Source organism: Haliotis cracherodii, unplaced genomic scaffold (genome assembly GCF_022045235.1).
Source record: "Haliotis cracherodii isolate W230 unplaced genomic scaffold, xgHalCrac1.p SCAF_6, whole genome shotgun sequence".
NCBI lineage: Eukaryota > Metazoa > Mollusca > Gastropoda > Lepetellida > Haliotidae > Haliotis > Haliotis cracherodii.
The window spans coordinates 59379470-59403122 of record NW_027266319.1 but is presented as its reverse complement, the minus strand read 5'-3'; the positions used below and the strand labels follow the sequence as shown (position 1 = coordinate 59403122).

General features: G+C 38.8%; 2 protein-coding genes across 2 annotated transcripts; both read right to left on the bottom strand.

Moving 5' to 3' along the window:
* Positions 1-2027: 2027 nt before the first annotated feature.
* Positions 2028-6486, bottom strand: LOC139444728 (C-type lectin lectoxin-Lio3-like). The gene is made up of 3 exons (XM_071225659.1): positions 6168-6486; positions 3850-4020; positions 2028-2254 (listed from the first exon to the last, which is right to left on the bottom strand). Exons 1-3 carry the CDS (start codon positions 6484-6486, stop codon positions 2028-2030), a joined length of 717 nt encoding a protein of 238 aa, XP_071081760.1.
* A 13142-nt stretch (positions 6487-19628) lies between these two features.
* On the bottom strand, positions 19629-22534 carry LOC139446131 (snaclec subunit B-like). The gene is made up of 3 exons (XM_071227429.1): positions 22222-22534; positions 21454-21624; positions 19629-19858 (listed from the first exon to the last, which is right to left on the bottom strand). The coding sequence occupies exons 1-3, from the start codon at positions 22532-22534 to the stop codon at positions 19629-19631; spliced, it is 714 nt and encodes a 237-aa protein (XP_071083530.1).
* Between the last annotated feature and the right edge of the window lie 1119 nt (positions 22535-23653).

Here is a 23653-nt window from a genome sequence, read left to right as displayed (position 1 = left end):
CAGGATCACACATACCCTCTTTGCTGCATTTTTTTAAATTTTAATCTGTAAATAATATCTTAAGCGACATGATGGAGTAGCTCGATCATTTTATTACCGTCTTCACCATGCTTGTGGTTTCGACACAAAGGTCCATCCATGGTACGACCCAAGATATGTGGAGGGCATCTTGGAAAATGATAAATACAACATTCTTTGGAATAGGCCCGTACACAGCCACAGATCTATCCAGGCAAACAAACCTGATCTTGTCCTTTTTCATAAAGCCAATGAAATCATTTATATTATTGAACTTTCTGTCCCTTTTGACACTAATGTGATTGACAAGATTCAGGAAAAACATGGCAAATATGCAGACCCTGCTTTCGAAATGTCATGCTTGCATCCCAAGTACCAAGTTGTCCAACTTCTTTTTGTTCTCGGTGCCTTTGGGTTGTCGCCTACCAATCTGTTGACGGACATTGGGAGAGTACCCGGGTTCGTTGCCAGGAAGACAGGCCTTCTGACAATTTGCAGTTTGGGGGAGTCTTTACTCACAAACCTTTTACATTATCAACGTATCAGTTGGTGTACAAAGTGGTGTATTTATCAAAATATTGCACCAAACATTGAACGTCAGTTTGGATGGGTTCACTGATGTGTAAACGATTTATAAGCACTTGTTTGGATTGGTTCATTGAAGTGTTAATGATTTAAAAGCACTGGTTTAACCATTTCTTTTAAATCGTTCCCACCTCAATGAACCCATTCAAACTCACGTTCAATTCTTATAGTTTTTGCACTTTCTAGTTTACTGGTCTCGCCCAAAAATATGTTAATAATGATTGCTTACATTAAAGTTCTTTGGTTTCGCGGAAGAACATTGCAACAATGTTAATTTGTCGGTGTTTGCCAGCTCTCGATCACATAAGTTTCCCACACTCAGTTACGCAAAACAAAATAGTTCTTTGCAAATATACAACATAAGCTAAAAATATGTCAACATCAGCATAATTTTATTCTCTGAAGAAATTGACAAACAATATTTGGGATTTATCAAATCTAAAAAAAAGCTAACAGAATACGAACAGGAAAGAGAACAAAAATATAAACATGACTCGATGCACAGGTGTGTAAACTCCAAGTATCAGATCAAGTGACTATCCATTCAGCCAATCGGCATAAAAGAATCGTTTGAAGATGTGGTCATATGAACTGTGTAAATGAACACAACAGAAAAAAGCACTTTCTCAATTCTCAGTCTTAGTTCATAAGATATCTTGCATCGTGACTACAGTGTATTGTTTGTGAAGATGTCAAACAGCACAGCTAAATTACACCACATCGAGCGAGAAATGATGAGTATAAAGTGACAAATACATAGCAAATTCGAACTGGAACTATTCATGAAGTTTGATTATCTGTGACATTTACTTTTTGACTGATCTAAAAACTAATACACCACTATTCCGAATGAGTGAGTGAGTGAGTATGTTTTACGCCGCTTTTAGCAATATTCCAGCGATATCACGGCGGGGGACACCAGAAATGGGTTTCACACATTGTACCCATGTCGGGAATCGAACCCGGGTCTTCGGCGTGATGAGCGAACGCTTTAACCACTAGGCTACCCGACAGCCCCTATATATTCCGAATGATGAACCAAGACGTTATAAATGAGACTAACATCAAATACCAGCATTTTACGACAGTGACAACAAAATTACTGTATTCGCTATGTCATGTATATTATTTCTATTATGAGCAAAGAGTAAACAGAATATTTTCAAAAATCAGTAATTTCTTAATCCAAACGATTAACTGGTGGTTTAAATTTAAGGTTAACGGCGTTCGGCTTTGACGGATAAGGCAACATGAATCATTAGTCTGGTACATGTGTTTACCCGGACGATTTCACAGTTTATTCTCAAGGCCAAAGTATTAGACTAAAGCTTTTCAGTCAGAACCTTCTGAATGTCATGCAATGTTTGTAAAATATTTATACGTTATTTGATCAGAAAGTTGTTCTCGACAAAACGTGATAGAAGTCAGAACTGAATCTCGCACACAAACTTTTGGTCAGAGTAACAGTGAAGGTCATACAGGCAGATGAACGCTGGAGCTTTTGTAGCCGTGCACTCCTCAGAGGGATTACTTGGTTCATGGGGGCACCAGAGATCTGAGTTGGATGAGAATGTCATTCCACTGATCCACTGCCACAGGCCATTGACATGTGACGCTCCACACCAGTAGAAGCTATTGTCAGGTTCATCTCCTGGAATGACCAACGTTAGTGTGAGTTTTTAAGTAATTGTTTAGTCATAAATTTTGTGAAAAACAGTATGGTATGGTTTTAAGGAAAGAGAGTGAGTTGGGTTCAACATCCCTTTTAATATTTCATATACTACCAACAAAAACACAAGGGAAGTAATGACACCCACACCCACACCCACACCCACAACAACACCCTCACTCACACCCACACCCACACCAACACCCACCAGACCCACACCCACACCCACAACCTCACTTACACCCTCACCCACACCCACACCCTCACCCACAACCACAACCACAACCACACCCACACCCACACTCACACCTACACGCATTCCCACATCCACACCCACATCGACACCCACACCCAAACCCCTCCGCAATAAGCAAGAGTCTGACGAATAAATAGTCTGTGAAAAACATGTACACTACTGCTCAAAACAAACGTTCCCTCCTAGATAAAAGCTTCAAAACTATTCTCAAAATCATATGATAATAATTGTAAGCATGTTTCATGAATGACTATGACTATGCTAGATGCTCGCGAAAAGGATGAAAGTGTTCTGTCCCGTTCATGGCACCCGTCACAAAAAACATGTAAAGGCAGGTCAATGGTTCACCTGAAAAAACACCGCAACATATGGCATAAGTCAAGATACTGAATTGTATCGGACATCATTTATGTCACTTATGTTTATCCTCCACATGTCTGCCATAAAACGTTATGAAAGATGTACTGAGGCCTTGAATGTTTTAACTCTCATGAAATAACTTGAAAGCAAGTGTTGTGTGAATCTCTTTTGAATCTTAAATAGATATACCATGGTTGATTATATCTCAAAGGTTGTGAAATGTAGAAATCAAAGATCAATTGTTTGTTTCACATGAACAATTGCCTTGCCCTTGCATGTGTTCAGGATGGGTGCCACCGATGGTACCTTTTCGAGAACACCAAGCATCATCACGTTTTGATAATGATTCATGAATAGCTGCGGATGATATAGTCGGAATCTGTTTGTAGTAGAGATTTCATATGATTATGGAGATATTTTTGTAGCTTTTATTGATTCAAGAAAACTGGTAAACTGTAATATACCCAACCTTCCCCTGTATTAGAAAACAAGACTTGGTGATTATGGTGAGGATTGGGAAGTATGATCACAGTGGTCGATTGTGTGTCATTATAGTATCCCGACGGCATTGCTTGATACTTTTGTTATCAACCATTGCTTTGTTTGATCTAGACGCGGTTATTTAGTTGTCAGGCCACAACCAGGTTATTTAATTTACACTGAAACCTTGTTTAATGCGGAGAATACTTTCTCAAGTGAAATTGTTTTGATTACTACATTTCCGGAATAACTTTTCTTTGGTAGGCAGTAATATCCCTTCATATTTTGAGATGTTTACAGATATAAACATCAAGATAACTTGTTTCAGAAATACGATGAGCAGGGCTATCGGGGATTCGCTGTAGCAGTAATGTTGCAATTTTTGGCATAAAACTCTATAATCAACTAAGAAGTGTATTCAAACTCATGTACTTAAGTAAAATTTAAATAACTTTCGATTGTGCACTAATTGTTTGTTTACCATTCGCCTCCATGAAGTACCGAAATTCATCAATCCTCGCCTGACTCCCAAGGTGAATCAAATCAGCATTGTCATCTTTACAGTGTGCTCTTGCGGAGTCCATGTTCATCTTCTGAGTGACAACCTTGATGCATCGTCTTCCCACACCACTGTATCCACTTGGGCAGAGAGCTGAAATTGTACAAAATTGTATCTTATTAGTAAATTTTTAAATTCATAATTTCATTTAGGAGGTTACCTAATCCACAAATACAGAAATTAGATTATTGTACTATATATGATTAGATTATATGCCAGTTATTTCGATCTCCGAACGCGCCTTTGTTTGGCTTAGTCACTGGTACGTACAAACAGTGATGGGTTAAACAGTTGCACCATACAGGAAACCTTATAATAAAGGCAAGTCACGCCTCTTCTTATAAGTCGATGAGGTGCAATAAATGTGATGAGACTGACCTTTCTGTCGTTAACGGTGATGTTACGACGTAAATAGTAATAAAAAGGTAAATTGTAATACTTGCAGCAAATTGTAATAATTTTGACGTAAATTGTAATAATATTTGACGCAAATTGTAATAGTCTCTACTTGCCGTAAAATGTAATAAATTCTTACGTGAATTGTAATAACCTTACTGCCGTAGTGTCCAAGACGCCAATTGACTAGAAATGATCTTTGTCAGTTGAGCTTGCGTTTCACATGTACAATTCAAGAAATACTGTGTATGATGACAAACGTACAAAACTGTTAAGTTAGGGATGGTTGGTATAGGCTTTATCGTACAATCGTCATTAAAGGGTGGTGTCAACATTGATAAATTTAAATGACTGAAAGATCCATCTTCGGGTTCAAAATGATGGGTTACACAACCGTATATTCGACAAATAACTTCATTGTGACATATTGTTCAATACTCTTATCAGGCTATTCAAGACGTTTTTTGCATGACTTGCTTCAACAGTACGTTGACCAGTTCGACACGACTGAACGAGTGATGACGAAGGGTACAAACACAGGCTGGTCAACCAGTGTGTCGATTTGCAGTGGTAACGCTATACGAGTTGATAAGGAGTACATGATCCTTTTCTTGAAACAAACGAGGGAATGTAATCATATTTATATAATTCATTTTATTGTGACGAAGAATTCAAATGCAACAAATGAGTTGACAGATCCTGTGCATACACAAATAACATCCGGTATCTTCGGATAACTCTTGTACAGTTTCAAAGAGTATACGAATTATCATAAATTTCTTGCAATCAATTGCTGAAATATATCTGCTTGTATCCAAATAGAAAGGAATTGAAAATTTATAATGAAAATATGTTTGTCACTAAAGTAAATTTTCTCTTTGACCTTGAAACGTACTTGAAGATCATTTAACTCGACAATCGTTGGTGGATTGCCCCAAGAAACCTTGATACGAAATATATACGTACAATAATCCCCTGAAAACATAACCTCAAAGAGGATTAAAGTAACTTGGGCTAACATCAAGCACTGTAATAACATACTCTCTTAAAATTCCAATGAAATGACTGGTGACTTACCAAAAAGTCAATTTGAAATTATATTTTGCTCCGATTTTTTTACGTAGTTCTAATTGCCTACCCATATCACTTTTTGTCTGAAATTCAGTTAAAACTTCTAAATTTGAGACTGCAATATATGTCTTCAGATGATATTTCTTAAACTATGTAACAACTGTTTTACACCATTCCAAATTTGGTTCCATGCTGAATCGCTCTTTTCAACTACTGCTCACACACTTTAAATGCAAGGAAAGCATCCCAAACATATATTTTTGTGTTGATAACCACGTACTTAACCTACAGAAATAACACTCCAGTGAGTTTATATATATACAACAATGTTCGATATATCAAGTTTTGAAAAAGTTCTCACATGACGATTGTACGATAAACCCTGTACCAACCCTGACAAGGATAGGCTCTAGTCATTTAATGCCTTTGATACTAAACTTATAAGGTTATTACAATTTACGTAAAAAGTAATTACATTTTACCGCAAGTTGACATTATTACAATTTACATCAAATTTTATTACAATTTACGTTGTTATTACAATTTACGTCAAAATAATTACAATTTGCTGCAAGTATTACAATTTACCCTTTTATTACAATTTATGTCGTAACAGGCGAGCTTAACATACATCGTGAGAGTTGAGAAGACGAGGGGACAAATTGGGATTTGAATTACTTTAATCAAACTTGCTTACCCTGTAATGTGACTCGAGCCACATACTCCTTCGTTATTGTGAACAGTAGATATACATATAAGTACAGCAGACTTACCAAACACAGTTGCAGAAGGGAATAGGGTGAAGGCATCTGTGGTTGAAACCATCCTCTCGTACATGACGCACTCTAGATCTTGTGACGTCGGCTTAAAGCATACTGACATACAGTTGCTATCTGCAGCGCAAATATCAGCGCATTCCCACACACTGGATGTAGTACGAACATCCGTCCAGTTCTGTACAAGTCTGCCATCGAAATGGGCATGTCGAAAAAGAAATTTACGTTTCGTGATTGGTGCAGTCTGGGAGGATTTACTGATAAAAGTGAAGGAAATTAGAGTGTATATAAACCAGTACATCACAGAACTATACATCTTTCTGGCTCTAAGGGAAACGCACATGGCGTTCTGTCCTTGATGTGAGATACGCCTTCAGCGTCAGTCTCTATAGTGCAGTTGTGTAAGGCCATGAAAAAATAAAATGTTTTTCATCACTGAAAAGAATTCGTCACGAGACATTTTTTACTACTTTAGAGGCGACCTTTTGACATCAGGGAAAGGGGGAAGAAGCATTTTTGGTCACTGAGCAGCTTAGAGACAATGCAGAGAGAAATATGATGTGTTTTGTATTAAATTACATTCTCTGATCAACACCATCATATTAGATTTGTGCCTTAAAGTATTTCAGGATATGTGTATGTAAATTATTTGTAGAAAATGCTGGTTATCTTTTATGTAACAAATGTTACTGGTCTTTACATTTTCTTGGAGATTCTGACCTGTGATGCCATTTTCTCAGAGACTAGTGTTGTATTTCACTTTAAGAACATTTGATACTTTATTTTCAACCTTGATGATCAATTTTGCTAAGTTTCATCTTTATAATATATCTCAAAGTATGTTTACAGTGTTTGGACAAATAAGGCTTCTCATATATCTATCCATGGGCACGTTTCTTTTGCGGTTCAGTATATTTGTGCCTTAAAGTATTTTCAGGATATGTTTATGTAAATAATTGTAAACACTATGAATTTATAGAAAATGCTGGTTGTATTTTATGTAACCAATGTTACTGGTCTTTACATTTTCTTTGTATTTGCGATTATGTGACAAAGAGGTCAGGACAATAACTGAAAAGAAGATCGCTCACATTTTATGTTTTGCATGTGTTTGTGACGGGTTCAGCCGGTGGGGCAGGATACGCTCACCTTTTTGGGAACACCTGGTATCATCAATATTTGATAGTTATTCATAAACACTTGTTCATGATATAGTCGGAATCGTACTGTCGACTCTGGTTTCACGCAGAGATTTCTATTGGATATGGAAAAGGGTTTTGTCGCCTTATTTACGCATTTCTTTGTACAAATTACACGGACGGCGATGAGAAACATTTATTTTACTTTCCGTGGCCTAATGTTCAAAGTGAAGTTTTGGATACGCAAATGGATCTTCCATGCATAAATGAAAAGTAAATTTTACATGTTCATTAAGAGCACATCTTCCATTAAGAATAGCAATGACACAATAGCAGTAACGGGATTATATTCATGTAGATGCTCGCTATAATTTCAAATCAAGTACTGCACCTATCGTTATCAGTAGCGACGCATACACGCAAATCAATATTTAAAAAAATGCTTGTCTAACCTTGTTTACCACCAGTGTCGGTTTGGGTAGCCTTTGTTCGAAGAGAAGCAATTCACAGCGTCAAAAACTCTCTACAACTTTGTTAAAGATTAAATAAAGGTATCTAAATCAAATTGTACTAATTCAACTTATTTTACATTCTTGCATAATTTGACATGCTCACTCAATATAGATTAAAACTTAAATGAACAACTGTTTCGATGTTTGTAAAAACGTTGCCATGGGGACATTGGACCAATTTCTACATGAAATCGGCTTGAGGCAATGATGTATACAGACTTTATTTACTGTTGGTTTTTATCATCATCCAATACACATTTTAAACACAATGGTTACAAATGTTACAAGGATTTGTTATCGATGACAAAATTCTATGTTCTGACGTTCGAGGCACTAAAAGCTATGAAGCATGTATTCTTATTATCTATTACTTTTCGTGAAGAAAATCTTTTTTTTCTATTTGCTTGATTGTGGTCGACTATTTACGAAAGTGCTCTCGGGACATTTAAACATACTTATGGAATTTCCTAAGGGAATTCGCATGACTTAGGTCAGTGAATGAGTTTGGTTTATTGCCGGTGTTAACAGTATTTCACTTGTGTTACTGATGGAGGGTTTCGGATGCCGTTAATGTGTTTATGTTCATGATATAGTCGGAATCGACTCTGCTTTAAACAGATGATTTCTTAGGATTATGGAGAGTGTTCATCGTCGCTATTTCTGATTGTTTTATGACTTATACATGCATTGGAAGGATTTATCATGATGAACACAAACAATGTATCAGTATTGGGATGGCAAAACTAGTTGGAGTAGTTTGGTGATGATATCACCTGTTATTTACACTTTATAAAATGTGTTTGAGGGGAACCATGTCACGACAAAACATTTGACCCCCACGGCTACGTGCTCACGTTGTAGGCAGTGAAAAGGGCGACATTATGCTCGAGGTTGAAAAACGTCTATACTAACACCCTATGTGTGTATATGTACCATCATAAGAGGTATATTCAAAACAAACACCCTGTATGTGTACTAATTATGCCTCAAAGTGAGATTGACCAACTACTGACCCCACATGAGCCCGTATACAGTCAGTAAAAATCCAAGATGATTGTTACTAACCTAATATGAGACCGTATACCGTCAGTAACAGCCATTTTGAATTTTCCAACACCCACCTCACATATTTCACATGGTACATAATTCGTTATTCGACACTATATTGTGTAGGATGACGTCAAAAACAAGAAACGTGCTATCAAGTTGCAGTGGCCCGCAGATTTCTGTTAACATGCGGGCATTTTAAAAATAATTCTGTCCATTTCAGTTATAGTTATTTAAACGTTCACATTTAGTGCATTATATATTCCATTGTTAACGTTTATGTTTACATTAAAGCGTTGTAACGGAAACATACATACTGCTCCTGTCGTTTATACCGGTTGTAAGTATCAAGTTTTCATTTTTGACATGACATGTGCAACAAAGATACCTAATAGTGTAAACTTTTCGGCATTATAAAGTCGTTATGGTGTCTTAAGTTGCCGCATATGGAGTAATATTAGGTTAGCAGGAAAATATTGATCTCGGCTCATGACTAATATCATAGGTAAAATGGATAGAATCATCATTAAACCGCCCGCACGTCATCAAAAATGAGCAGGCCTATGTAACTTGATAATGCCCTCATATTGCTTGACGACGGGCCATTATCACACCCGTTGTTAGCTGACGTCATAGGAAAGGGATAGGCGACGTCTAGTTCAATAGTGTCGTCATCTGGTTTATTCTATGACGTTTCCATATTTGTACAAGGTGGTCAGTGACATTGCTGTCGATTGTAGTAAATGTTTCCAAACCGATATTGTTGTCTCTTTTTATTCGATAACCAATTCCACCCAATGTAGCTATAATAACGGTAACGCTATTTTTCAGGGCATTATCATTTGCAGAAGCCCCCGGTCTTTTCAACTGCCCTCCTTCGTCGGGCAGTTAATGGAAGACCTCGGGCTTCTGCAAATGATAATGCCCTGAAAAATAGCGTTACCCTTATACTATGCTACCATGGCTGGTCTATTCAGGAGATTAACATACTGTGTTTTCAATGTAGAGCTAGGTTACCTGTAGATTTAACCCCGTTAAATTAAATTTGGGACCGAACGCCCAGCGTGAGGTTTCAAATGTTAAATTTAGCTCGGTTAAATCTACAGGTAACCTGGCTCTAAACTGAAAACACAGTATGTTTATCTCCATTCTACCATAACTAAATAAAATGCGAACTCTTTCGTGTTAGCAAATATACTGAGTGAAGCGGCATGGGTTGTTTTGAGTGGGTTATCGATCTGAATTACGGAATCACCGAACACAATATGTTGCTGTATATACTCAAGCTGTTTGTTTACACCGGTATACTTCACTCGAACATATGACAGGTACTGAAAGCATATAAGCACGGTAACTTGGTAACATGACATGAGGTGGGCATCCCTAAAGAAAATAAAGCAAGCTTTGCAAGGCTTTCGCTCTACATCGCACGTCACCGTTATGACGTCATGTCGCTCATTGTGACGCAAAAGATATGACGTCACAGTCGTATATAGGAAAGCGCTAAAATTCCAAGCTCTCTGTTGTCTCCAAAACGTAAATACATTCCCTTTGTCGATTTCTGTCGTGTTTTTCTGCACGAAATGTATTGCCACACATCCTTTGAATATTGTTGTAACCGCATCTGTGCATTTTGTAACCTGTAATTGTAGATATAATTATTTAAATATGCCTACCGACAATGACTGAAACTAGTACTATTCTATGAATAATAGCTTCCGCGGTGAAGCGTCCGTTAAACCACCTGTTTCAATCAGAGGGGGTTTATTGGGATTTAATAGCCTCTGATTAACCAATCAGAATCGAGTAAATTCCAAATTCATGGTAGAATCTATACTTACACCCTCTATGCGTACATATGCTAGCATAACAGGTATATTCAATACTAACACCCTGTATGTGTACATATATACTACCATGGCGGGTGTATTCTATACCAACACCCTGTGAATGTAAATATACTACCATGGCGGGTGTATTCTATACTAACGCACTGTTTGTGTACATATATACTACCATGGCAGATGTATTCCATACCAACACCCTGTGAATGTAAATATACTACCATGGTGGGTGTATTCTCTAATAACATACTGTGTAGACACAATTGTATTGATAACAAATTGTTCAATACTGTGAAAAGCGAACTTACTTACTTACTTACTTTGGAGATTTAATGTGCGCTTTCCGTCTGATGCGTATTTCGCACACGGGCCCGGCACTGATGTTTTGGTTTATTAAGTTTTGGATGAGAGGGTTTGATTGGGATGCGGCCCAGAAGTTTAAGCTTAGCTGTTCCCTGCGTAGACTAAGTGGCATTTCTCCTGTTAAGGCCTGAAGTGAGGTGTAGGAGGTGCCATGTTGGGTGCGTGTAATTAGTTTGAGAGCCTGATATTGTATTGAGTCAACTTTTTTAGATAGAGAGTTGTTTAGGGTGTTGTATATGTCGCAGCCGTAGTCTAGTTTTGATCTAATTAGTGATATGTAGAGAGAGAGGAGGGTATCTTTGGAGGCTCCCCAGTTAGAGCCAGTTAGGCATCTTAGGGTGTTTAGGTCTTTACTGCATTTAGTTGTTAGGTTTTGGATGTGAGCATCCCAGGTGAGACCTTTATCGAAAATAAGTCCTAAGAATTTGGTTTGTTTTTGAAATTTGATTGTTTGATTGTTTGGCTGGAGGATTGGGGAGGCAGGTTTCATGTTTTTATGTTTGAATACTATTCCTGTTGTTTTTTCTGAGTTAAGGGAGAAGCCCCATTTGTCAGCCCATTGTTGTATTTTATTGAGAGATTTTTGGAGTAAATTGTGGACCATTTTCATGCTTTTAGTGCGGATCCAGATGGCTCCATCATCCGCGAATTTTGATGTGTTTACTTTAGGGGATAGGCCCTCGAATAGATCGTTTATCATTATATTGAAGAGGGTGGGGCTGAGGATACTGCCCTGCTGATTGCCATTTTCTAGGGGACATTGGTCCGATAGAGTTTGGTCTATACCCACGGTTATATTACGATTGTTTAGGAAGTCCTGGATGGAGTTTATTATCTGACCTTTGAGTCCTATTTTTTTAAGTTTTTGTATTAGCCCATCGTGCCATACCATGTCGAAAGCTTTAGAGAAGTCTAAGAAGATGTCTGTGGTATATTGTTTATTTAGTTGTCCTGTCTCAATATCTTGTTCTAGTCGGGCGAGGTTATCTAGGGTTGAGCGGCCAGGAGTGAAACCGCTTTGATCTGGGTTTATGATGTTATTCTGGGTGAAGTAATGTTGTAATCTATTTTTAGCCATTGATTCCATTACTTTACATAAGTTTGAAGTTAGGGATATTGGTCTATATGAGTTAGCTTGATTAGCTGGTTTATTAGGTTTAGGGATTGGTATGACTAGGGCCTGTTTCCAGGGAGTAGGAACCTGTCCGTTTAGGTAGATGAGATTGTATAGTTTGAGTAGTGCCTGGAGTAGCTTTAGGGGGAGTTTTTTAATTATTTGGTAAGAAGTTAGGTCTAATCCCGGGCTGTGCACTTTTTCCGAAGTTTTGGTATAGATCCTTATACCGTTGTCAAGCAAGACTAAATGAGGGTTACTTACTTACTTATATTGGAGATTTAACGTGCGCTTTCCGACTGCAAGCGTATGTCGCACACGGGCCCGGCCAGGCCATTTAATGTGTTTCCAAAAAGGGGAAAAGTGAGTTTGTGCAACCCAGGAGGGGGCTTTAGGGGTTACTTATATAGTAATTTTGAAATTTTGAGATTTGGAAAGAATGCCAAGAGTGGGTGGGGGACGAACTAAGGGAGCTGTGTGTGTTGGGTGGTTATCAAATAAGGTAGTTTTGGTTTTAATATTTTATTTGGGGTTTAAATGCGACTAATTAGTCCTGTTTTTATTAGGTATATGCCTAAGGCTTTGAATTTTTCTAATTTAATTTGTGGATTTAGGATTGATTCTAGTGTAAGTCCGGTTTTAAGATTGAGGGTGGTCTGTAGTGTTGTTCGGTGTGTTTGGTAGTGTGTGCAGTGAATGAGTACGTGTTCTGGTGTTTCTTGTTGTTTGCAATGTGGGCAGTTTCCTGTTGTGTGTAGTTTAGCTATTTTACGGTGATTATTTAGTTTGGTGTGGCCTGTTTGTAGTTTGGTAATTATTCTGTCGATTTTTTTGGATGGGTGTAGTATTTTGGGTTTATTTAGGGTTTTTTTGAGTACTTTCCTGATTTGGCTATTTGAGTTTTGGTATATATTTTGCCATTTTTTGTTAATTTTTTGTTTAGTGACACTTTTGATTTCTGATTTTGAGCTGGGTAAGTTTAAGCTTATTTCTGGGAGTTTAAGGGATAATTTTGCTGCTTTATCTGCCTTTTCATTTCCAAAGATTCCTACGTGGGCGGGGATCCAAATGAACTCTATTTGTTTACCTACCTTAGTTAAGTTGTTTGAGCTATTGAGTATTTGATTTATTAGTTTGGGGCGGTTTTTAGTGTTTTTATTTTTGAGGGCTTGTAGTCCACTGAGGGAGTCGGTTAGGATGAGGATTTTTTGGTGTTTTTTAGATTGCTGATTGTGTAGTGCTGAGGCCATGCCCATTAGTTCGGCCGTGAATATGGATTGGTTATTTGGGAGTCGGTAAGATTGTGTGTCTTTGGTTGGTTGTGCGATGTGGACTCCGAAACCTGTGTGTTTTGAGATCGGATCTGAGGATCCGTCTGTGTATATGTGACACCAATTTGGCCAATTTTCATGTATGTATGCTAGTGTGGTGGTTTTAGCGATGTTAGGATCGGTCTGTTTATTTAGTGTATCGGCTAGTATTGTGTCTATTTTTGGTATTTTAAGTTTTGGAGTGAAGATATTGGATGATTTATTGTTTTGTTTAAGATTATTTATTTTGTGTTCGTTTAGGTAATTGGTTATTCTTTGGGAAATTGGAGTAAGTAGTGGATGTTTCCGGGCTAGGGCTTGGTTTCTAGGGCTAATATTTTGTTTTATTAAGTTTTCGATTAGTGGGTTTGATTGGGACGCGGCCCAGAAGTTTAGGGTAAGTTGTTCCCTACGTAGTTTAAGTGGCATTTCTCCTGTTAAGGCCTGGAGTGAGGTGGAAGAGGTGCCATGTTGAGTTCGTGTGATTAGTTTTAGGGCCTGATACTGGATTGAGTCTAGTTTTTGAATGAGAGAGTTGTTTAAGGTGTCGTAAATGGCACTGCCATAGTCTAGTTTGGACCTAATTAGTGATATATAGAGTGAGAGGAGGGTGTTTTTAGAGGCCCCCCAGTTGGAGCCGGTTAGGCATCTTAACGTGTTTAGGTCTTTGCTGCATCTGGTTACAAGGTTTTTAATGTGAGCATCCCAGGTGAGATGTTCATCGAAGATTAATCCTAAGAATTTGGTTTGTTTTTGGAATTTGATTGGTTTGTTGTTTAGTTGGAGGTTTAGGGTGGCGGGTTGCATATTTTTGTGTTTAAATACTATTCCTGTGTTTTTTTCTGAGTTTAGGGAGAAGCCCCATTTGTCAGCCCATTTTTGTATTTTATTTAGAGATTTTTGTAGTAAGTTTTGGGCCATTTTAATGCTTTTAGTGCGGATCCAGAGGGCTCCATCATCCGCGAATTTTGATGTGTTTACTTTGGGGGATAGTCCCTCGAATAGATCGTTAATCATAATATTGAAGAGTGTTGGGCTTAGGATGCTGCCCTGGCGAGTGCCATTTTCTAAGGGACATTGGTCCGATAGCGTTTGGTCTATGCCCACGGTGATTTTGCGGTTTGTTAGGAAACTTTGGATGTAGTTAATTATTTGACCTTTAAGTCCTATTTTTTGTAGTTTTTGTATTAGCCCGTTATGCCAAACCATGCTTTGGAGCAGTCTAGAAAGATGCCTGTAGTATATTGTTTGTTAAGTTGGCCTGTTTTAATGTCCTGCTCTAGTCGGGCGAGGTTATCTAAGGTTGAGCGTCCAGGAGTGAAACCGCTTTGGTCTGGATTTATTATGTTGTTTTGTTCTAAGTAGTGTTGTAACCTGTTTTTGGCCATTGATTCCATTACTTTGCATAAGTTAGAAGTTAGGGAGATTGCTCTGTATGAATTAGCCTGGTCAGCTGGTTTATTGGGTTTGGGGATTGGTATGACCAGGGCTTGTTTCCAAGGTGATGGGACCTGTCCGTTTAGATATATGAGGTTATAGAGTTTCAGAAGAGTTTGGAGTAGTTTGGGTGGTAGTTGTTTAATTATCTGGTATGAAGTAAGGTCTAAGCCTGGGGCTGTGCCCTTTTTCCTATTTTGTAGGACGTGGAGTAGTTCTTCCATTGTGAAATGGAGATTAATTTCTAGGTTATTATCTTTTGGCTCTTTTAAATGAGGGGCTTAGTACAGAATATATATAGTAGGTGGAGGATTAGCTGTAGAGGATTAACAGTAACAAAAATTGCATACATAAGTGGGATAACATAGGTAAGGTGTTGACAACAAGGGGATAATACTGTCACAACACGATGGACAGAGAACACACAGGTGGAAGCCAATGGGACATGAAGCCAAACAGGATACGTGATTATTGCTTGACGAGTTCATAGTAGGCGAATGGGATGAAATAGCCTTGATCTCTGTTGATTGATGGCTTTTGGCGGCGAATGTGGATTGCTTCTGTTAGGTTTTTTAGTGAAATCATGGAGGTTGTTGGAGAGGATTTGGACTTTGTCCCAGGTTTATGTTGTGATCAGGACAGTTGTTGTTATGGTCCGAGATGGCTGATTTACTGTCGGATTTAATGGTGGATGTTTTGTGCTCTTTCATTCTGGTGTTGATTGGGCTGGATGTTTCACCTACGTAAGATCATCAGTTACGACGTTGTAGACCTCTTCACCAACGTATCCATAGATGACACTCTGCAAATTCTCCGCCGTCGCATCACTGAAACTCCTCTTGGAACTAGCCTATCCACTGAATCTATCGTCTCCCTCACCACCGCCTGTATCTCCTCTACCTGATCCACCTGAGGCGACGAGTACTATCAACAGATACACGGCCTACCCATGGGATCCCCACTCTCTCCTATCCTTACTGAAATCTACATGACCTACAGCAAGCCCTCACCTCACCCAGCCAACCTATACTCAACAACAAAAGTTCCTGTGATACCAATATTTTTGTGTATTTTTCAAACAAGTAAATTTGGGTTTCAATATTGTAGTACATGTATGGAATCAAGTCACAAAAACACAACTGCTACAGAAAAGCATGCATTCCATGCAAAAGTTGAATTTTATGCAAGCCCCATGCATTTCACTACCCAAGAATGGGTATAAAAACATGTGAGTTAACGGGATTCCATGTGCATTGTTTAGCATCGTGCTGACAACAACCACTCAGAAAAACAACAAAATTACGCAATTATTCAACATTACGAAATGCCATACCTGTCAATGAGCGTCTGTGAGCCATTGGTATGCTTGAAGCAGGATTGAGTCCATGCGATGTTGCAAAACAGTTTAACGTCCACAGAAACACCATTTGGTGTTTATGGCAATGTTGGCTACAGACGAATGCAGTCAGAGACAATCCTCGGAGTGGCAGGCCACGCATAGCCAATAAACGACAAGACAACTGGATTCGAACAACAAACCGACGAAATCGATTCCAGCCAGCAACAATGACTGTAAGAAGCATCCCTGGCCTTCCACGAATATCTTCACAAACCTTACGTCGTCGCCTCAGATGTGCAGGGATCGTCGCCAGAAGACCTGCCAGACGTCCTATTTTGACAGGAAACCACCCTCAAGCACGTCTACAGTGGTGCAGACAGCGTCTACGCTGGACGGCCGTGCAGTGGAGACAAGTTCTCTTCACTGACGAGTCTCGTTTTCACCTCAGCCACAGCGATGGACGGATTCGAATGTACGACGTCGAGGTGAACGTTACGTCAATCATTGTGTCATGGAAGAAGATCGGTTCGGGGGCGGCAGCGTTATGGTATGGGGAGGGATTTCAGTAAGACAGAGGACCCGTTTGATAGTGGTAGAGGGAAATCTTAATGGACAGCGCTACCACGACGAGATCATCGGCCCTGTTGTTCTACCGTTTTTGCGTCGCCATGGCCCAGGCATTAACTTTCAACATGACAATGCCCGGCCCCATATTGCTTCACTTGTTCAGGATTCCCCTAAACAAAACAACATGAATGTCATCCCCTGACCGGCTCGCTCCCCTGATCTCTCACCAATCGAGCACATGTGGCATGAAATGGAATGGTGCCTTCGTCGTCAACCACGTGGTCCACAGACACTCCAGGAACTTCGAAATATGCTCCAGCAGATATGGCCTGGTCAATTCCATGGGACGAAGATGTGTTGCTAGCATCGCAACCAGAGGTGGACACACACGCTGTTGTTTTGTAAATTGACATTTTGGCATGTTCATAGGTTGTTTTATGAAATCATGCATTTTCTGAAGTCAGTATGGCAAATTAAACCATTTGAACACTTACAGGAGTCTTTTATCTGTTGCAAACCGAAATTGTTTCAGATTTGGTGAAAACGTAACTTTGCATTAAATCTCATTCAATGTCACAGGAACATTTGTTGTTCAGTATGTCTGTGAACGTCTGATGTGGTGCAGGGTCGGAATGTAAGTTCCTAGCGTCGGATTCATTGGTCAGATGAGTGTAGGATTTTATTGCATGTTACTGATTGCAGAGTTTGTTTTTGTAGGCAGTGTTGCGAGGGCAAGGGCCCTAAGCTGGTGATGAGCCTAACCAGCCTGATAGTGCCAGGATCACCTATACCCTCTTTGCTGCATTTTTTAAATTTTAATCTGTGAATAATATCTTAAGTGCCATGATGGAGTAGCTCGATCATTTTATTACCGTCATCACCATGCTTGTGGTTTTGACACAAAGGTCCATCCATGGTACGACCCAAGATATGTGGAGGGCATCTTGGAAAATGATAAATACAACATTCTTTGGAATAGGCCCGTACACAGCCACAGACCTATCCAGGCAAACAAACCTGATCTTGTCCTATTTCATAAAGCCAATGAAATCATTTATATCATTGAACTTTCTGTCCCTTTTGACACCAATGTGATTGACAAGTTTCAGGAAAAACATGGCAAATATGCAGACCCCGCTTTCGAAATGTCATGCTTGCATCCCAAGTACCAGGTTGTCCAACTTCTTTTTGTTCTCGGTGCCTTTGGGTTGTCGCCTACCAATCTGTTGACGGACATTGGGAGAGTACCCGGGTTTATTGCCAGGAAGACAGGCCTTCTGACAATTTGCAGTTTGGGGGAGTCTTTACTCACAAACCTTTTACATTATCAACATATCAGTTGGTGTACAAAGTGGTGTATTTATCAAAATATTGCACCAAACATTGAACGTCAGTTTGGATGGGTTCACTGATGTGTAAACGATTTATAAGCACTTGTTTGGATTGGTTCATTGAAGTGTTAATGATTTAAAAGCACTGGTTTAACCATTTCTTTTAAATCGTTCCCACCTGAACCCATTCAAACTCACGTTCAATTCTTATAGTTTTTCCAATTTCTAGTTTACTGGTCTCGCCCAAAAATATGTTAATAATGATTGCTTACATTAAAGTTCTTTGGTTTCGCAGAAGAAGATTGCAACAATGTTAATTTGTCGGTGTTTGCCAGCTCTCGATCACATAAGTTTCCCACACTCAGTTACGCAAAACAAAATAGTTCTTTGCAAATATACAACATAAGCTAAAAATATGTCAACATCAGCATAATTTTATTCTCTGAAGAAATTGACAAACAATATTTGGGATTTATCAAATCTAAAAAAAAGCTAACAGAATACGAACAGGAAAGAGAACAAAAATATAAACATGACTCGATGCACAGGTGTGTAAACTCCAAGTATCAGATCAAGTGACTATCCATTCAGCCAATCGGCATAAAAGAATCGTTTGAAGATGTGGTCATATGAACTGTGTAGATGAACACAACAGAAAAAAGCACTTTCTCAATTCTCAGTCTTAGTTCATAAGATATCTACAGTGTATTGTTTGTGAAGATGTCAAACAGCACAGCTAAATTACACCACATCGAGCGAGAAATGATGAGTATAAAGTGACAAATACATAGCAAATTCGAACTGGAACTATTCATGAAGTTTGATTATCTGTGACATTTACTTTTTGACTGATCTAAAAACTAATACACCACTATTCCGAATGAGTGAGTGAGTGAGTATGTTTTACGCCGCTTTTAGCAATATTCCAGCGATATCACGGCGGGGGACACCAGAAATGGGCTTCACACATTGTACCCATGTCGGGAATCGAACCCGGGTCTTCGGCGTGATGAGCGAACGCTTTAACCACTAGGCTACCCGACAGCCCCTATATATTCCGAATGATGGACCAAGACGTTATAAATGAGACTAACATCAAATACCAGCATTTTACGACAGTTACAACAAAATTACTGTATTTGCTATGTCATGTATATTATTTCTATTATGAGCAAAGAGTAAACAGAATATTTTCAAAAATCAGTAATTTCTTAATCCAAACGATTAACTGGTGGTTCAAATTTAAGGTAAACGGCGTTCGGCTTTGACGGATAAGGCAACATGAATCATTAGTCTGGTACATGTGTTTACCCGGACGATTTCACAGTTTATTCTCAAGGCCAAAGTATTAGACTAAAGCTTTTCAGTCAGAACTTTCTGAATGTCATGCAATGTTTGTAAAATATTTACACGTTATTTGATCAGTAAGTTGTTCTCGACAAAACGTGATAGAAGTCAGAACTGAATCTCGCACACAAACTTTTGGGCTGAGTAACAGTGAAGGTCATACAGGCAGATGAACGCTGGAGCTTTTGTAGCCGTGCACTCCTCAGAGGGTTTACTTGGTTCATGGGGGCACCAGAGATCTGAGTTGGATGAAAATGTCATTCCACTGCTCCACTGCCACAGGCCATTATTGACATGTGACGCTCCACACCAGTAGAAGCTATTGTCAGGTTCATCTCCTGGAATGACCAACGTTAGTGGGAGTTTTTAAGTAATTGTTTAGTCATAAATTTTGTGAAAAACAGTATGGTATGGTTTTAAGGAAAGAGAGTGAGTTGGGTTCAACATCCCTTTTAATATTTCATATACTACCAACAAAAACACAAGGGAAGTAATGACACCCACACCCACACCCACACCCACACCCACAACAACACCCTCACCCACACCCTCACCAACACCCACCAGACCCACACCCACACCCACAACCTCACTTACACCCTCACCCTCACCCACACCCACACCCTCACCCTCACCCACAACCACAACCACACCCACACCCACAGCTACACGCATTCCCACATCCACACCCACATCCACACCCACACCCACACCCCTCCGCAATAAGCAAGAGTCTGACGAATAAATAGTCTGTGAAAAACATGTACACTACTGCTCAAAACAAACGTTCCCTCCGAGATAAAAGCTTATAAACTATTCTCAAAATCATATGATAATAATTGTAAGCATGTTTCATGAATGACTATGACTATGCTAGATGCTCGCGAAAAGGATGAAAGCGTTCTGTCCCGTTCATGGCACCCGTCACAAAAACATGTAAAGGCAGGTCAATGGTTCACCTGAAAAAACACCGCAACATATGGCATAAGTCAAAATACTGAATTGTATCGGACATCATTTTTGTCACTTATGTTTATCCTCCACATGTCTGCCATAAAACGTTATGAAAGATGTACTGAGGCCTTGAATGTTTTAACCCTCATGAAATAACTTGAAAGCAAGTGTTGTATTAATCTCTTTTGAATCTTAAATAGATATACCATGGTTGATTCTATCTCAAAGGTTGTGAAATGTAGAAATCAAAGATCAATTGTTTGTTTCACATGAACAATTGCCTTGCCTTTGCATGTGTACAAGACGGGTGCCACCGGTGGTACCTTTTCGAGAACACCAAGCATCATCACGTTTTGATAATGATTCATGAATAGCAACGGATGATATAGTCGGAATCTGTTTGTAGTAGAGATTTCATATGATTATGGAGATATTTTTGTAGCTTTTATTGATTCAAGAAAACTGGTAAACTGTAATATACCCAACCTTCCCCTGTATTAGAAAACAAGACTTGGTGATTATGGTGAGGATTGGGAAGTATGATCACAGTGGTCGGTTGTGTGTCATTATAGTATCCCGACGGCATTGCTTGATACTTTTGTTATCAACCATTGCTTTGTTTGATCTAGACGCGGTTATTTAATTGTCAGGCCATAACCAGGTTATTTAATTTACACTGAAACCTTGTTTAATGCGGAGAATACTTTCTCAAGTGAAATTGTTTTGATTACTACATTTCCGGAATAACTTTTCTTTGGTAGGCAGCAATATCCCTTCATATTTTGAGATGTTTACAGATATAAACATCAAGATAACTTTGTTTCAGAAATACGATGAACAGGGCTATCGGAGATTCGCTGTAGCAGTAATATTGCAATTTTTGGCATAAAACTCTATAATCAACTAAGAAGTGTATTCAAACTCATGTACTTAAGTAAAATTTAAATAACTTTCGATTGTGCACTAATTGTTTGTTTACCATTCGCCTCCATGAAGTACCGAAATTCATCAATCCTCGCCTGACTCCCAAGGTGAATCAAATCAGCATTGTCATCTTTACAGTGTGCTCTTGCGGAGTCCATGTTCATCTTCTGCGTGACAACCTTGATGCATCGTCTTCCCACACCACTGTATCCACTTGGGCAGAGAGCTGAACTTGTACAAAATTGTATCTTATTAGTAAATTTTTAAATTCATAATTTCATTTAGGAGGTTACCTAATCCACAAATACAGAAATTAGATTATTGTACTTGAGATGTCAGTATCTCGATAAGAGAGTTTTCTCTATGCTATATCACGTTGAATATCACTTTGCACAAGGGCCGAACTTCGAGTAAGTGAACGTCAATTGTCTTTGCAGTAATCACGTTGCTTTCATAAATGATGGTGTTCGATTCTTCGTGTAATATGCCAGTTTTTTCGATCTCCGAACGCGTCTTTGTTTGGCTTAGTCAGTGGTACGTCCAAACACTGATGGGTTAAACAGTTGCACCATACAGGAAACCTTATAATAAAGGCAAGTCACGTCTCTTCTTATAAGTCGATGAGGTGCAATAAATGTGATAAGACTGAACTTTCTGTCGTTAACGGCGAGCTTAAGATACATCATGAGAGTTGAGAAGACGAGAGGACAAATTGGGATTTGAATTACTTTAATCAAACTTGCTTACCCTGTAATGGGACTCGAGCCAAATATTCCTTCGTAATTGTGAACAGTAGATATACATATAAGTACAGCAGACTTACCAAACACAGTTGCAGAAGGGAATAGGGTGAAGGCATCTGTGGTTGAAACCATCCTCTCGTACATGACGCACTCTTGTGACGTCGGCTTAAAGCATACTGACATACAGTTGCTATCTGCAGCGCAAATATCAGCGCATTCCCACACACTGGATGTAGTACGAACATCCGTCCAGTTCTGTACAAGTCTGCCATCGAAATGGGCATGTCGAAAAAGAAATTTACGTTTCGTGATTGGTGCTGTCTGAAAGGATCTACTGATAAAAGTGAAGGAAAGTAGAGTGTATATATACCAGGACATCACAGAGCTAGACATCTTTCTGGCTCTAAAGGAAACGCACATGGCGTTCTGTCCTTGATATGAGATACGTCTTCAGCGTCAGTCTCTATAGTGCAGTTGTGTAAGGCAATGAAAAAATAAAATGTTTTTCATCACTGAAAAGAATTCGTCACGAGAAATTTTTTACTACTTTTTGACATCAGGGAAAGGGGGAAGAAGCATTTTTGGTCACTGAGCAGCTTAGAGACAATGCAGAGAGACATTTGATGTGTTTTGTATTAAATTACATTCTCTGATCAACACCATCATATTAGATTTGTGCCTTAAAGTATTTACAGGATATGTGTATGTAAATTATTGTAAACACTATTAATTTGTAGAAAATGCTGGTTGTCTTTTATGTTACCAATGTTACTGGTCTTTACAATTTTCTTTGTATTGGCGCTTATGTAACAAAGAGGTCAGGACAATAACTGGAAAGAAGATCGCTCACATTTTATGTTTTGCATGTGTTTGTGACGGGTTCAGCCGGTCGGGCAGGATACGCTCACCTTTTTGGGAACACCTGGTATCATCAATATTTGATAGTTATTCATAAACACTTGTTCATGATATAGTCGGAATCGTACTGTCGACTCTGGTTTCACGCAGAGATTTCTATTGGATATGGAAAAGGGTTTTGTCTCTTTATTTACGCATTTATTTGTACAAATTACACGGACGGCGATGAGAAACATTTATTTTACTTTCCGTGGCCTAATGTTCAAAGTGAAGTTTTGGATACGCAAATGGATCTTCCATGCATAAATGAAAAGTAAATTTTACATGTTCATTAAGAGCACATCTTCCATTAAGAATAACAATGACACAATAGCAGTAACGGGATTATATTCATGTAGATGCTCGCTATAATTTCAAATCAAGTACTGCACCTATCGTTATCAGTAGCGACACATACACGCAAATCAATATTTAAAAAAATGCTTGTCTAACCTTGTTTACCACCAGTGTCGGTTTGGGTAGCCTTTGTTCGAAGAGAAGCAATTCACAGCGTCAAAAACTCTCTACAACTTAGTTAAAGATTAAATAAAGGTATCTAAATCAAATTGTACTAATTCAACTTATTTTACATTCTTGCATAATTTGACATGCTCA